This window comes from Arachis ipaensis, chromosome B7, assembly GCF_059453495.1.
Source record: "Arachis ipaensis isolate K30076 ecotype BB chromosome B7, ASM5945349v1, whole genome shotgun sequence".
Classification (NCBI taxonomy): domain Eukaryota; kingdom Viridiplantae; phylum Streptophyta; class Magnoliopsida; order Fabales; family Fabaceae; genus Arachis; species Arachis ipaensis.
The window spans coordinates 6,628,588-6,641,316 of NC_142442.1; the positions used below are offsets into that span (position 1 = coordinate 6,628,588).

At 43.5% G+C, this 12,729-nt stretch overlaps 1 protein-coding gene across 2 annotated transcripts; it reads right to left on the bottom strand.

Moving 5' to 3' along the window:
- Positions 1–7,843: 7,843 nt before the first annotated feature.
- On the bottom strand, positions 7,844–11,620 carry LOC107606731 (receptor-like protein 6). Of its 2 annotated transcripts, XR_015892264.1 has the most exons (2): positions 8,518–11,620; positions 7,844–7,914 (listed from the first exon to the last, which is right to left on the bottom strand). XR_015892264.1 is itself a non-coding variant. In XM_016308760.3 (1 exon), exon 1 carries the CDS (start codon positions 11,575–11,577, stop codon positions 8,584–8,586), a length of 2,994 nt encoding a protein of 997 aa, XP_016164246.1. In that variant the 5' UTR covers positions 11,578–11,620; the 3' UTR covers positions 8,232–8,583. The 2 variants fall into 2 exon arrangements, 1 of the variants encoding a protein (XP_016164246.1); XM_016308760.3 differs by lacking the exon at positions 7,844–7,914 and having other exon boundaries at positions 8,232–11,620.
- Between the last annotated feature and the right edge of the window lie 1,109 nt (positions 11,621–12,729).

Below are 12,729 nucleotides of genomic sequence, written 5' to 3' on the forward strand. Positions count from 1 at the left end.
TGGCTGGTGGCTTGACATCCTTGGCGCGGCTGAAGGCGGCGATGGCCCAGGAGGAGGGGTCGTCGTCCCCGGCTACTCCTGTTTCTAATCCTGCCGTGGAGTCTCAGTCGGTTTCTCAGGAGGTGATTTCCTCGGGTGCTCGGGCCGACGCTCAAGTTTCTCCTGGCCCCGCGAACTCTCCTGAAGTCATCGTGGTGACGGCTGCTGAGGCTTCTCGGAAGAGAAAGAGGCCTGAAGACCCGAGCAGTGAGACTTTTGAGGATGAGGGTCTTGTGCCAAGCGTGATGGATCGGCGCTTCGATGCCCCGGGGTTTATTGATCAACACTTGATGCCTGGAACGGAGCCGTTTTTTTATGGCTGCGATGTTTCGTTCCAGGCCAAGTCGGTGTATCGTGCCCTCTTCCGGTCTGCCGTTGTTGTTCGGAAGGCTGAGCCTGTGATGGCTCAGGTCGGTTTGCTGGATAAAAAGCTTCGCCTTTCTCATGCTGAGGTAGCCAAGTTGAAGGGGGAACTTGAGGCTGCCGAAGCTGCGAGGGAGAGGGCTGTGAAGTCTTTTGAGGAGGCTGGGTCAGAGATTCTCCGACTTGCCGAGGTTGAAACTTCGCTTCTCTCTCAGTTGGCAAAGGAGCGGCAGTGGGCTTCCGATGTGGGTTCTCAGGCTGCCATGCTTCTCGCCGAGTCGGAGGCTCTAAAGGCCGAGGTTGCTGCCTTGAAGAGGGAGAAGACGGAGCTACTAGCTGATGTGAAGGATGCAATTGCGGCTACCGAGGAAACGATGAGGGCTCAAGCTTCAGTGTTGGCTCCTGGTGTGGATATGTCCGCGATGGGGGCCTTCAAGACTGTTCGCGATGGTCAGATCGTTGATCTTTGAGTAGCTTTTATTTTTATCTCTTTGAATTTTTCTTTCAACTGTGTTTTTGGATATTTTCGGATGGCCAAGGGCCGTGTATTTTTATTTTGGAACGCTTTATTTTCGTTTTAATAGTACTTATTGGCCGTTCGGGCCTTTTGTATGTTCCGTTGTTGTTTTTGGGCCGTCCGGGCCTATCATGTATTCCGTTTTAAGCTATTTCGTTTGTTTCCTCGGACCGTCGTTTGGTCGGGTTCTTTTGTGGATATCCGCGTGTTTGGGCCTGGGGGTGATCAGTCCCCCAGTTGCGGCCGTGTTTTTGTTCCGTATTCGGGATACTAAGGAAAATAGAAATAGCTATTTTAATGGAATTTTTATTGATGGTTGGGCCTCGTTAAAACCCTCCGTTGGTGGCGGGAAAGAGTACCCGAGTTTGAAACTTAGATGAGAAATAAAACCTTAGAATTTGTAAACTGGTAGGAGAAGTACAAAAACAGAAATGAGGGCAAGGGTGCGACCTTTGTAGGTTGGTCTAGGTGTAGTACCGTCGCAAGTTGGCGGCGTTCCATGTTCTCGGGACTTCGTCGCCGTTGAGCCGTTCGAGTTTGTACGCTCCTTTTCCGATTACAGCCTTGATTTTGTATGGTCCTTCCCAGTTGGGGGTGAGCTTCCCTTCTCCCGGAGTCGGGGGACCGATGTCGTTTCGTCGTAAGACGAGGTCGTCGGCCGCGAATGCTCGCCGGATGACTCCGTGATTGTATCTCAGGCTGATTCTTTGCTTTAGGGCTAGCTCCCTGAGATGGGTTATGCTTCTTGTTTCGTCAATGAGGTCTCGTTCTGCTTCTTCGTCGTTTTCTCCGACCGTTTTCCTGGGGCTTGGGTGTCCGATCTCTACCGGGATGACCGCCTCGACCCCGTATGTTAGTCGGAAAGGTGTTTCTCCCGTTGTCGTTTGAGGTGTGGTTCGGTATGACCATAGGACCGACCCGAGTTCGTCGGCCCAAAGCCCTTTGGCTTCGTCGAGCCGCTTTTTAAGTCCTTTGACGATTATTTTGTTTGCGGATTCCACCTGTCCGTTTGTCTGGGGGTGTTCTACCGAGCTGAAACGGTGGGATACACGTAGCCCCTCTAAAAATTCTCTGAATTTTTTGTCGGTGAATTGGGTTCCGTTGTCCGAGATAACGATCTCGGGGATCCCGTATCGGGTGATGATCTGACGCCAGAGGAATTTTCGGCATTGGGTTGCTGTTATGGAGGACAGGGGTTCGGCTTCGATCCATTTAGTGTAGTAGTCTATGGCGACGATGAGGTATCTAAGTTGGCCGGGTGCCGGAGGGAAGGGTCCGACGAGGTCGATGCCCCAAGTGCTGAACGGCCGCTCTGCCGATATGGTGCTGAGCTGGTGCGGTGCGGCTTGGTGGATATTGGCGTGTCTTTGGCATTTGTCGCAGTTTTTAACTATTTGTATGGAATCCCGGATCACCGTGGGCCAGAAGTAGCCTGCTCTGATGACTTTTTGGGCTAAAGTCTTGCCTCCGACGTGGTGACCGCAGCAGCCTTCGTGGATTTCACGAAGTATGTACTCCGTGTTCTCGGGTTCGATGCATTTGAGCAGGGGTTGCGAGAATCCGCGTTTGTATAGCTGTCCTGCGACAATGGTATAGTTGGCGGCTTCCCTTTTTATTCGTTTTTCCTCTTTGGGGTCTGGTGGCAGTGTTCCATCGAGGAGGTATTGCAGGATCGGGTAGGTCCAAGATCCCTGGTTTAAGATTGTCAGGTGAGCGTTGGTCGTTGTTGACACGGAGGGTGTCTTAACGACTTCCTGGATTAACGATTTGTTACTGTGTCCGGGTTTGGTACTGGCTAGCTTGGAGAGTAGGTCAGCTCTGGCATTTCGTTCCCTAGGGACGTGCTGTATGGTGACGTGTTCGAATCCTTCTTTTAGTTTGTTAACCTTGGCGAGGTATTGTTGGAGTAGGGGATCTCGTGTCTGGTAGTCTCCGTTAATTTGGGAACTGACTACCTGTGAATCGGTATTTACTTCTAGGACTTTTGCTCCGACTTCTCGTGCTAAGGATAGGCCCGCCAAGAGGGCCTCATATTCTGCTTGGTTGTTTGATACTGGAAATTCATATCGTACCGACTGTTCGATCGTGATTCCGTCTTGATTTTCGAGTATGACTCCGGCGCCTCCGTAGGTGGAGTTTGATGAGCCGTCGACATGTAGTTTCCATGATTCGGGGGTGAGCTTTCCCGGGGTCATCTCGGCGATGAAGTCGGCCATAGCTTGTGCTTTGATCGCATTTTGGGGTTTGAATTTGATCTGGAATTGAGATAGTTCGATGGACAACGCTAGCATTCTTCCCGCTAGGTCGGGTTTCTGTAACACCTGTTTGACCGCCTGGTCGGTTCGAACTGTCACGGGATGAGCTTGGAAGTATTGTCGTAGGCGTCGGGAGGCTGTAAGGAGTGTGAAAGCTAGCTTTTCTAAGCGTGAGTAGCGAGCTTCCGTATCTTGTAGGACTTTGCTTATGAAGTATATGGGTTTTTGTTCCTTTTTATCGTTTTCGCGGACGAGTGCTGCTGCGAGTGCTTCTTCCGATATGGAGAGGTATAAGTAAAGTGTTTCCCCTGTTTGGGGTTTGGCGAGGATTGGTGGTTCCGCTAGGACACTCTTGAAGTGTTGGAATGCTTCTTCACATTCCGTCTCCCATTTGAAAGGGGCTCCTTTTTTCATTAGTTTGAAGAAAGGGGTCGCTTTTTGGGCCGAAGCCCCGAGAAAGCGCGATAAAGCCGTCAGTCGGCCGGTAAGCTTTTGGATGTCTTTAAGGTTTTTGGGGCTCGTCATCTCGAGGACGGCGCGACATTTCTCTGGGTTTGCTTCAACTCCGCGTTGCGTGATCATGAAGCCGAGGAACTTCCCTGCCTCCATCCCGAAGGCACATTTTGCCGGGTTGAGTCGCATTTGGTGCTTTCGTAGGGTATTCATTATGACCTTGAGGTCGTCGGTTAGTTGTTCGCCGGATTCGGTCTTGGCGAGCATGTCGTCTATGTAGACTTCTAATTTGTTACCGGACAGGTCTCGAAATATCTTGTTGACCAGTCTTTGATAGGTTGCTCCAGCATTTTTCAAACCGAAGGGCATTACTGTGTAGCAGTACGTCCCGTCTGGGGTGATGAAAGCTGTTTTCTCTTCGTCTGGTCGGTGCATCGGAATCTGGTTGTATCCGGAATATGCGTCCATGAAGCTGAGGTATCGGTGACCGGATGCAGCGTCTACCAGTCCGTCGATGTTTTGTAGGGGGAAGGCATCCTTCGGGCAAGCTTTGTTGAGGTCCGTGTAGTCGACGCACATTCGCCATTTCCCGTTAGATTTTTTCACTAGTACGACGTTGGCTAGCCAGGTCGTGTAGGGGAGTTCCCGGATGAAGTTGGCCTCAAGTAGGGCTTTAACTTGTTTTTTGACTTCCGTGGCTCGGTCTGGCGACATTTTTCTTCTCCTTTGTGCTACTGGTTTAGCTTTGGGGTCCACGGCTAGACGGTGAGACATTAGGTCGGGTTTTATTCCCGGCATGTCGGCTGGTGTGAATGCAAACAGGTCTCTATTTTGTTTCAGGAGTTGAGAGAGCTCCTCTTTGAGGTCGTATGGGAGGTTCCTGTTAATGAAGGTGTATTCATCCTTGGTTGGCCCTATTTGTAGTTTTTTCATATCCCCTTCCGGCTCTGGCCTGGGTTGGCCGTCTTGTCGGGCATCCAGATCGGCTAGGAATACTCCAGCCGCATCTCGGGATTTCTTTCTTAGGGCTAGGCTGGTGTTGTCGCATTCGGCTGCGACTTCTCGGTCCCCGTGGATTGTGCCGACGGAGCCGTCGTCGGTTCTGAATTTCATAAGGAGGTATTTGGTAAAGATGACTGCGGAGAAGTCATTGATTGTTTTCCTTCCGAGGATCACGTTATAGGCTGTGGAGTCTTTTAGGACTACGAATTCAGATAGGATTGTCTTCTTCTGGCTGCTCGTTCCTATGGTGATGGGAAGTGTGATTGAGCCATCTGGTTTGAGGAAGTTGTCTCCGAGTCCCGTGACGCCGTGGCGGTGTGTTTGGAGGTTGTCGTTGTGGAGTCCGAGTTTATCGAAGGCTCCTCGAAAAAGGATGTTTGAGTCTGCTCCGGTGTCTACTAGTATCTTTCGTACAAGTCCTGTTCCGATTCTAGCCGAGATGACGAAGGGGGCATCCTCGGCTGAGGTGCCGTGCTGGCAGTCCTCTGGTAAGAACGTTATCGTATTGTCGGTTGCGGAGATTGGGGCTTGGTTCCTTACAGCCATTACCTTGAGGTCCTTTTTCATTGTTAGCTTTGACTTGCTTGATACGTCCTTGCCTGTGATGATGTTTACTATGATGGTCGGGTCTTCCTCTGGGCTTTCCCTGGGGGGTTGCTTTTGGGTTCTCGGGTTACGTCCTTCTCTCTCCGATGACCTGTCTCTCTCCGCGCGTCTCGGTTCTCTGATGATTTTGGCAAATTCTGGGAGTTTGCCGTCTCGTATGGCTTGTTCAAGGGCGTCTTTAAGGTCGAAACAATCTTGTGTTTTGTGACCGTAACCTCGGTGGTATTCGCAGTAGAGGGTTTTGTTGCCTCCTGTCCTTTCTTTGAGTTGTCGGGCTTTCGGAATGATGCCTCGATCTGCTATTTGGTGGTATATCTCGGTAATTGGTGCTGTCAGGGGCGTGTAATTAGAGAATTTGCCTATTCTCGGTGGTTGGCTAGTCGGCTTGGGGTGGTCCCGTTGATTCTCTTTGGGTGTTGGGTTTTGGTGAGAAGCCGAATTGCCGCGCTGGGTGTTGCCGTGCTGCCGCTTGTTGGCGGCGACGACCTGGCTGACTTCTTCGTCGTTGATGTAGTCTTTGGTGATGTTCTGGATCTCGTGCATGGTCCATACCGGTCTGGTGGTGAGGTGTTTGCGAAAATCTTCGTTCATTAGCCCATTGGTCAGGCAAAGGCTTGCGACGGAATCCGTGAGTCCGTCAACCGTTAGGCATTCGTCGTTGAAGCGGTCGAGGTATTTTCTTGTGGATTCTTCTTGTTTTTGCGTGACCCCTAGTAAGCTGATGGGGTGTTTGGTTTTAGTGATCCTAGTAGTGAACTGGGCCATGAACTTTCGTGTAATATCGTGGAAGCTGGCTATGGACCCGTTTGGGAGGGCGTTGAACCATTTGATCGCTGGCCCGGCGAGGGTTACCGGGAAGGCCCTGCATCGGACCGCATCGGCCGCTCCTTCTAGGTTCATTTTGGCCTCAAAAGCCGTTAGGTGTTCTTGGGGATCCTTAGTTCCATCGTATTTTATATCGGTAGGTTTGTCGAAGCCTTTGGGGAGTTTTGCTCTTAGGATTGTTTCTGTGAAGGGTGTAGCTCCCATTATTATATGGTCGTTTCTCGTGCGTTTGGTGTTTCGGTCCCTCCGATCTTCGTCTGAGTAGTGTTGGTAACTCAGATCTCGAGAAGCGCTGCGGTTATGTTTCTTGTTGTATCGCCGTTCTGGCGATTTCTCGTGTCTGTGGTCGCGTGAGGAGCTGCGACCGTCTTTTCTGTCGTGCCGTCGGGTTGGCGACCTACCGCGGCGAGATCTTGATCTGGAGGTTGCATGGCTTCCGTGTTCGTTGTTGTGTTTTCCTTTATTGGTTATCTTGCCTTCGAGTTCCTGAACCCGGAGGCAGAGATCCTGGATGATCTGCGCTGCTTTGTCGCTGGCTTTCTCAGGATGTCGTTGGTCCGTGACGTTGTGATCGTTCGCGTTTTGGATAGTACTCGCTATTCTCGCTTGGTTTGTGACTTCACGGTGCTCGGGGGTTGGATTAATCGGTTGAGAGTCATCCTGACTTGAGGGGATTTCCTCTAGGACGTCCCCCATTGGGCGCAGTTGGCGCAGGGTCCCCACAGACGGCGCCAATGTACGAGATGTCTCCGGTACGGATTTGAAGGGTGGATTGGGAACCCGCGGGCAAGGCTGGAGCCGGATTGCTTGACTGGAGCGATGGGGGGTGGTACCTGCAAAGACACTCCGACGCTCAAGTCAGAATGGATCTGAGAGGTATGAGGTATGTGGAATGGATGATACCTGAGGGGACTTGGGTCCTCCTTATATAGGTGGTGGCCTGTTATCTTATCTTATCTTGTTTGATTAGGATAAGAGAGATATTTGAATTCGGAAGTTGGTTAGGAACCGTGAAGGGCCGGTTCAGGACCTTCGGGTCGAAACGGGTTGTCCCCGGATAACCGGGTATGCGGGATCCGTGGGTCGGATCCGTAACAGATCATATGATGTTATTATTTAAATTTTTTAGGTTTTATGTCAAATCTGAATTTTTAGTGCGTTTGTCCAAAAAAGGGAACTAAGTTATTTTTTGTACCATCTACATAAAGTGAGCTTATTCGAAAACAACATTTTAACCCATTTGGCAAATTTAAAATTCTAAAAGGATCGTGTGTTGTACATTTTGGTATGATTGACGTTTGAATATACGAGTATATATTCTCTAATACATTAGTAAGCTATATAATAACTCAAGCAAGCTATGACAAATTATTTCAAATCAAAACAAAGCAACAGATCAATATATAATAGTTTTCTTATATTTAATTCATAAGTTGAAATAATATATAGGTGACTCATGTATAGTCTATTCATTAATAGAGATGGCATATTTTGGATGAGGGATCTTGCATTAGAATATTAGATAGAGCATGCTAAAAACATTTTTACAAAAAGCACACAAAATGAGTTATAAAAATTAAGCTGGCAATATATATGATGTATTCTATTAAGAATTTGCACATGAAAAATGATTTGGAACAGATTCTCCATAACCATAGAGATAGTTCAAATCATCATTCCGTACATATATTGAGTGCACACAATTTTATATATCCAAACTCCAAAGACCAAAGATCATGGCAACCCGTAGCAAAACAGAAAATTTATGAGTCACAATCTGAGTTACTATTTCTTTGCATTTCTATTTTGCCACTCTTGTGATGTCCCTCTCAAGTTCAAATTCAGCAGCAGAGACTGTGAACACCATAAAAATGAATTAGCCATTTTCATGATAACTTTGGAAGCATAAAAGATGCGCATGATTTTTTTATATTAGAAAAAAATAAAAGCATCTGCAATGCACTTCACAATTTAACTATAATATTTACATTTCACTCAATTCCGCTGTTCATAAAGGAAATTTTTTTACTTTTCATAGTCCAATTTCTTTTCATATTATTTTTACCAAATGCGGTAAGATGTATACCAACATCTTTCTCAAGAGTGTTTCGATTATTTTAAATTGATTTATAGTTTAAAGTATATTAATAAAAGCACAGAACCAGTTAAGAATGAAAAACATGCTTTCATGAGTTAATTATCTTTAATATCAATATCACTCACATAATAACATAAACCACTCATATAACATAATTATACATTTTTCTCTCACTCTCGACACACGCTACAAAAACAGAGGAATAGAGTTTCTTTACTGAATAACTCAATTCATTTCATTCTTAGCATTCATTTCATTACAAGAGTGGTGGTACATCTTGATGAAGCTGTAATGATGTATGCATGGATAAATCACAAACTTGATAACTAACACACATTATTGCACAAACAGAAAATTACCATGACAGAGAAAAGAAGGAAAAACATGATGCTTTACATGGCCTCTGATTTCCTGTGCATGTTTTGTTAAGTATAGCCACAAATAAGTCTGGCAAGCCACAAGGGTTTAGCAGTCTTGATGAACAACTTTCCAAGGAACATTCCAAATACCACTCCGCATCCATATCCCACTGCAACTGACTTCCACCCAAATAATGATTCTTTTGCCTCAGTAAACACTGAAGGTGGTTGTTCTTCATCATTGCCGCATGACTTTGACAAAGGGAATCCACAAAGCATTGGATTATCTTTGTAGGAATCATTTTGGAATGTATTGAACTGTTCTCCTGTTGGTATCATTCCCTCCAATTGATTTTTAGAAAGGTTCAAGACAGATAGAAAATTCAAATTTGTCAAAGCCTTAGGAATCTCACCTTTCAATTGGTTCCATGAGAGGTCTAACCATTCCAAATTCGTCAAATTACATAAAGTTTGTGGAATGATACCACTAATTTTGTTGTGTGAAAGATTAAGCCCTTTGAGAGAATTCAATTCTCCAAGAATTTGTGGGATTTTTCCTTCAAACAAGTTATTTGACAAGTCTATGGTTGTGAAAATAGTTAATATCCTTGATATTTCTATCATTTGACCTTTCATAATGATCACAACAGAGTCATTATATGGTACAATGGTCGTACTAGCATTGGTACCCATATACTCCAAACCGCCAGTTTGAGTATTATCATTCCGAGTCATCATTCCTTGAAACTCTTGAAAGTAATGCATTGGCAAAGGGCCACTAAACTTGTTATTAGACACATCAAAAATTCTCAACTTTGGAAATGGGTGCTTCTTACTCAAACAAGTGATGGTACCATAAAATTTGTTATTTCGTAAACTGAGTACCTGTAGTTCCTGAAGAGCTTCTAGCCTACTGGGAAATACATCTTCTATGTTATTGTCACCAAGGTCTAGAACTTGCAGTTTTGTGCAATGAGCCAACGATTGTGGTATTGGTCCCTCGAATTGGTTGCCATTCAACTTTATAGTCTCAAAATCATTATTCTTGGAGAAGTTTCCAGGAATGCTTCCATAAAAGTTGTTGATTTGCAAATCCAAAACCAGGAGCGAAGGAAAGGATCCCAAACATTGTGGAATATTGCCAGTCAAATTGTTGTGAGACAGGATTAGCACATTGAGGGAGCTTGCATTGCATATTGTTGAAGAAATGCCTCCTGTGAAGTTGTTGTTTGAAACTGAAAAGTAATAGGTGCCATTTGGTGGAATTGGAAGATCTCCCTGCAGCTTGTTGAAACTGAGGTCAATAAAGTCCGCTCTCTTCCATTTGTACAAGAGATTGTCATTAAACCATTTGGGAATCACCCCATCAATTTGGTTATCAGAAAGGTCTAGTTCATGCAGATCTTGAATGCTTCCTAGGAATCTAGGAAATTTTGTAATCTTACACGAGGATAAACGAAACATAGTAAGGTTAGGTAAAAAATAGTCAACATTGTCGTCAAGGTTAATAGAGAGAAAATTATTGTGAGATAGATCAAGAAAATGTAAAGATTTGAGCTTTGAAAGTTGGTGAAAATCTACATGACCACTCAAATTAACTGAAGATAAATACAAACCGGTGAGATTTTCAAATTTAAATATTGAATTTGGAAAAGTACCTTGGAGTTTATTACTAGAGAATGCCAAATAAATCATAGAATAAGTCGAGAATTCTCCTATCTGTCCTACGAGGTTGTTGTGCCCAAGATTTAGATTTATCAATGAAGGCGAAGAATAGCACCAATTTGGAATGGTCCCATTTAATAAATTATTATCCAAAAATAGGGACTTTATTTTTGAGAGTTTTGTATCTTTACTTGGAATTGGGCCTTCTAAGCTATTATATGACAATTGTAAACCATAAAGTTGGGATAGACGAAAAAGTGACGGTGGTAGTTGGCCTCCTAGACTGTTAGAATCAAGTGACAAAGATTCTAATTTGGTGAGGTTGTGGAACACATCTGGGATATGACCATTGAAATTATTAGCACTAAGATCTAAGACGGTGAGATGTTTGAGGTTTGAAAGCAAAGATGGGATTTCACCATGAAGTGTGTTTTCTGCAAGGCCCAACTCAGTTAGTTGAGTGAGGTTCCACAAAGAAAGAGGTACCAATCCATCAAATTGGCAAGACTCTAGCCTTAGTTGGTTAAGAGACTTCAAATGGGAAATGGAATCAGGTATTTCTTCCGAGAAAGCTGTCCAAGAGAGGTCCAAGATCCTTAGAGGAGTGCTCCAATTGGACTTTGGAAGTTCACCTTTCAGCTCTTCATTGCCAATCAAACTTAGTTCTTCAAGATTAGTTAAACCAAGTATACGAGTTGGAAATTTTCCATGCAATCTAGTCTCATCAAGACTCAGGATCAACAAAGAGGATGACAAATTCATTAGCAAAGACAATGATGCATCTCTGATAGAAGACATGTCTACGCCATCTAGAACCAGCTCTTCCAAGTTAGTGGTGTTACCAATGAGTTTGTTCCATGTGGATTCATCAAGTGCCAGGTCATCATTATACGAGAGATGAAGTGAGAGTAATTTAGACAAGTGTGAGATTGTGGACGGAATATAACTGCCAAATGATGAGGATGATAGATTGAGATGGGTGAGACTCACAAGATTACCAATTCCAGAATATATTGGAGAGTTGGAGAAGTAATTGAAGGCAAGGTTGAGTTGTTGAAGATGCGTGAGATGGAAGAGTGTGCTGTTGGGATGAAACTGGCCTTCAAGCATGCTGCAACTCAGGTCAAGCCCAATCACGTGACCTGATGTGGTGTCGCACGTGACACCGTCCCACTCGCAACAATCCGTACCATTGTTCCACGACGCTGTCTTGTTGGAATAAGAAGAGGAGCACGCCCAATGATTGTACGATGAAGGTTTGATGGCAAATGAGTTCTTGAATTGGAGCAGGTTTGAGTTGTCATGGTGGTTGCATAGTGGCAACACCGATGAACAAGTGGAAGATGAAGTATGAAGAAGAAGAAGAAGAAGCAACGAGAGAGTAAAACACCTCATTATTATGATGTCACAATAATAATGTCTAGATTTTTAATGTATATGTAAGGACTCAACTGATGTAACTTGGATCTTTGATGTTCAGAATTAGGTTACCCTATATTTATCTTACGGGCATATATATATATATATATATATATATATAATCAACTTTTAATATAAAATATATGTTGAAATATGAAATATACAAATATTTATACATAAATATACATGGTATTATGGTAACTGTGTGATTGATTTTAGTGACTACTTTTAACATATAAATAAATTTTTTATTATTATATTATACTATCTTCATGACAACTTGAAATAAATCACTGATCACTCACTCAAATGCTGTTTGTTAACAAATTATATCATACACTTTAGTCCATAAACAAAAAGTTCACATTACAGATCATGAAGCTAAATAAGTAATAAGTCATTATATTCTTCTATGATATGCATGACTACATAGAAGTCTGACAAGTCAGACCACAAGGGTTTCTTTTTTTTTTTTGGTGACTAGACCACAAGGGTTTCTTTAATTCCCAGTCAAGACTCAAGATAATATTTTGATTTTTGAAATATTATTCTGGACACTAATTTTCCACAAAGCGCGTTGAATAAGTTATGTCATAATTAGGGAAAGTTGCATGATATGGACTACGGAGCATGAGGAAGCAACAAGCTAATTAAGAGTGATAACCAATGCCTATGGACTATTTCAGGTTAATTAAACAACATTTTAAAAATTGGTTAGGAGTATTTGTAAGGAAGGAAGAAAGAAAAAAGTGGTTAATTAGATTTTTTTTTTTCTGTTTTCTGAAATACATGGATGAAAAAAATAACAAATTATTCAGGAATAAAAAAGAAAATAGATTCTGTCAATTTTTTTTTTTTTATAATTGAGAGAGTAAAGTGATCTTTTACCATTATTTTTATAAGTAGGATTAAAATTAAATATAAAAAAAGTAATAAAAGGCTAAAAATCACACTTTACATTCTCAATTTTTTTAAACAATAGAGAGGATCCATTCCCATCAAAAAGTAAGGATAACGGATGTTATTGAAAAATTGTTTATGAATTATACATAATAAAATAGTGTTGAACCTAATAATTATTGATGACAATACAAAAAATAACTGTGGATTGAGTTCTTTTTTTTATTT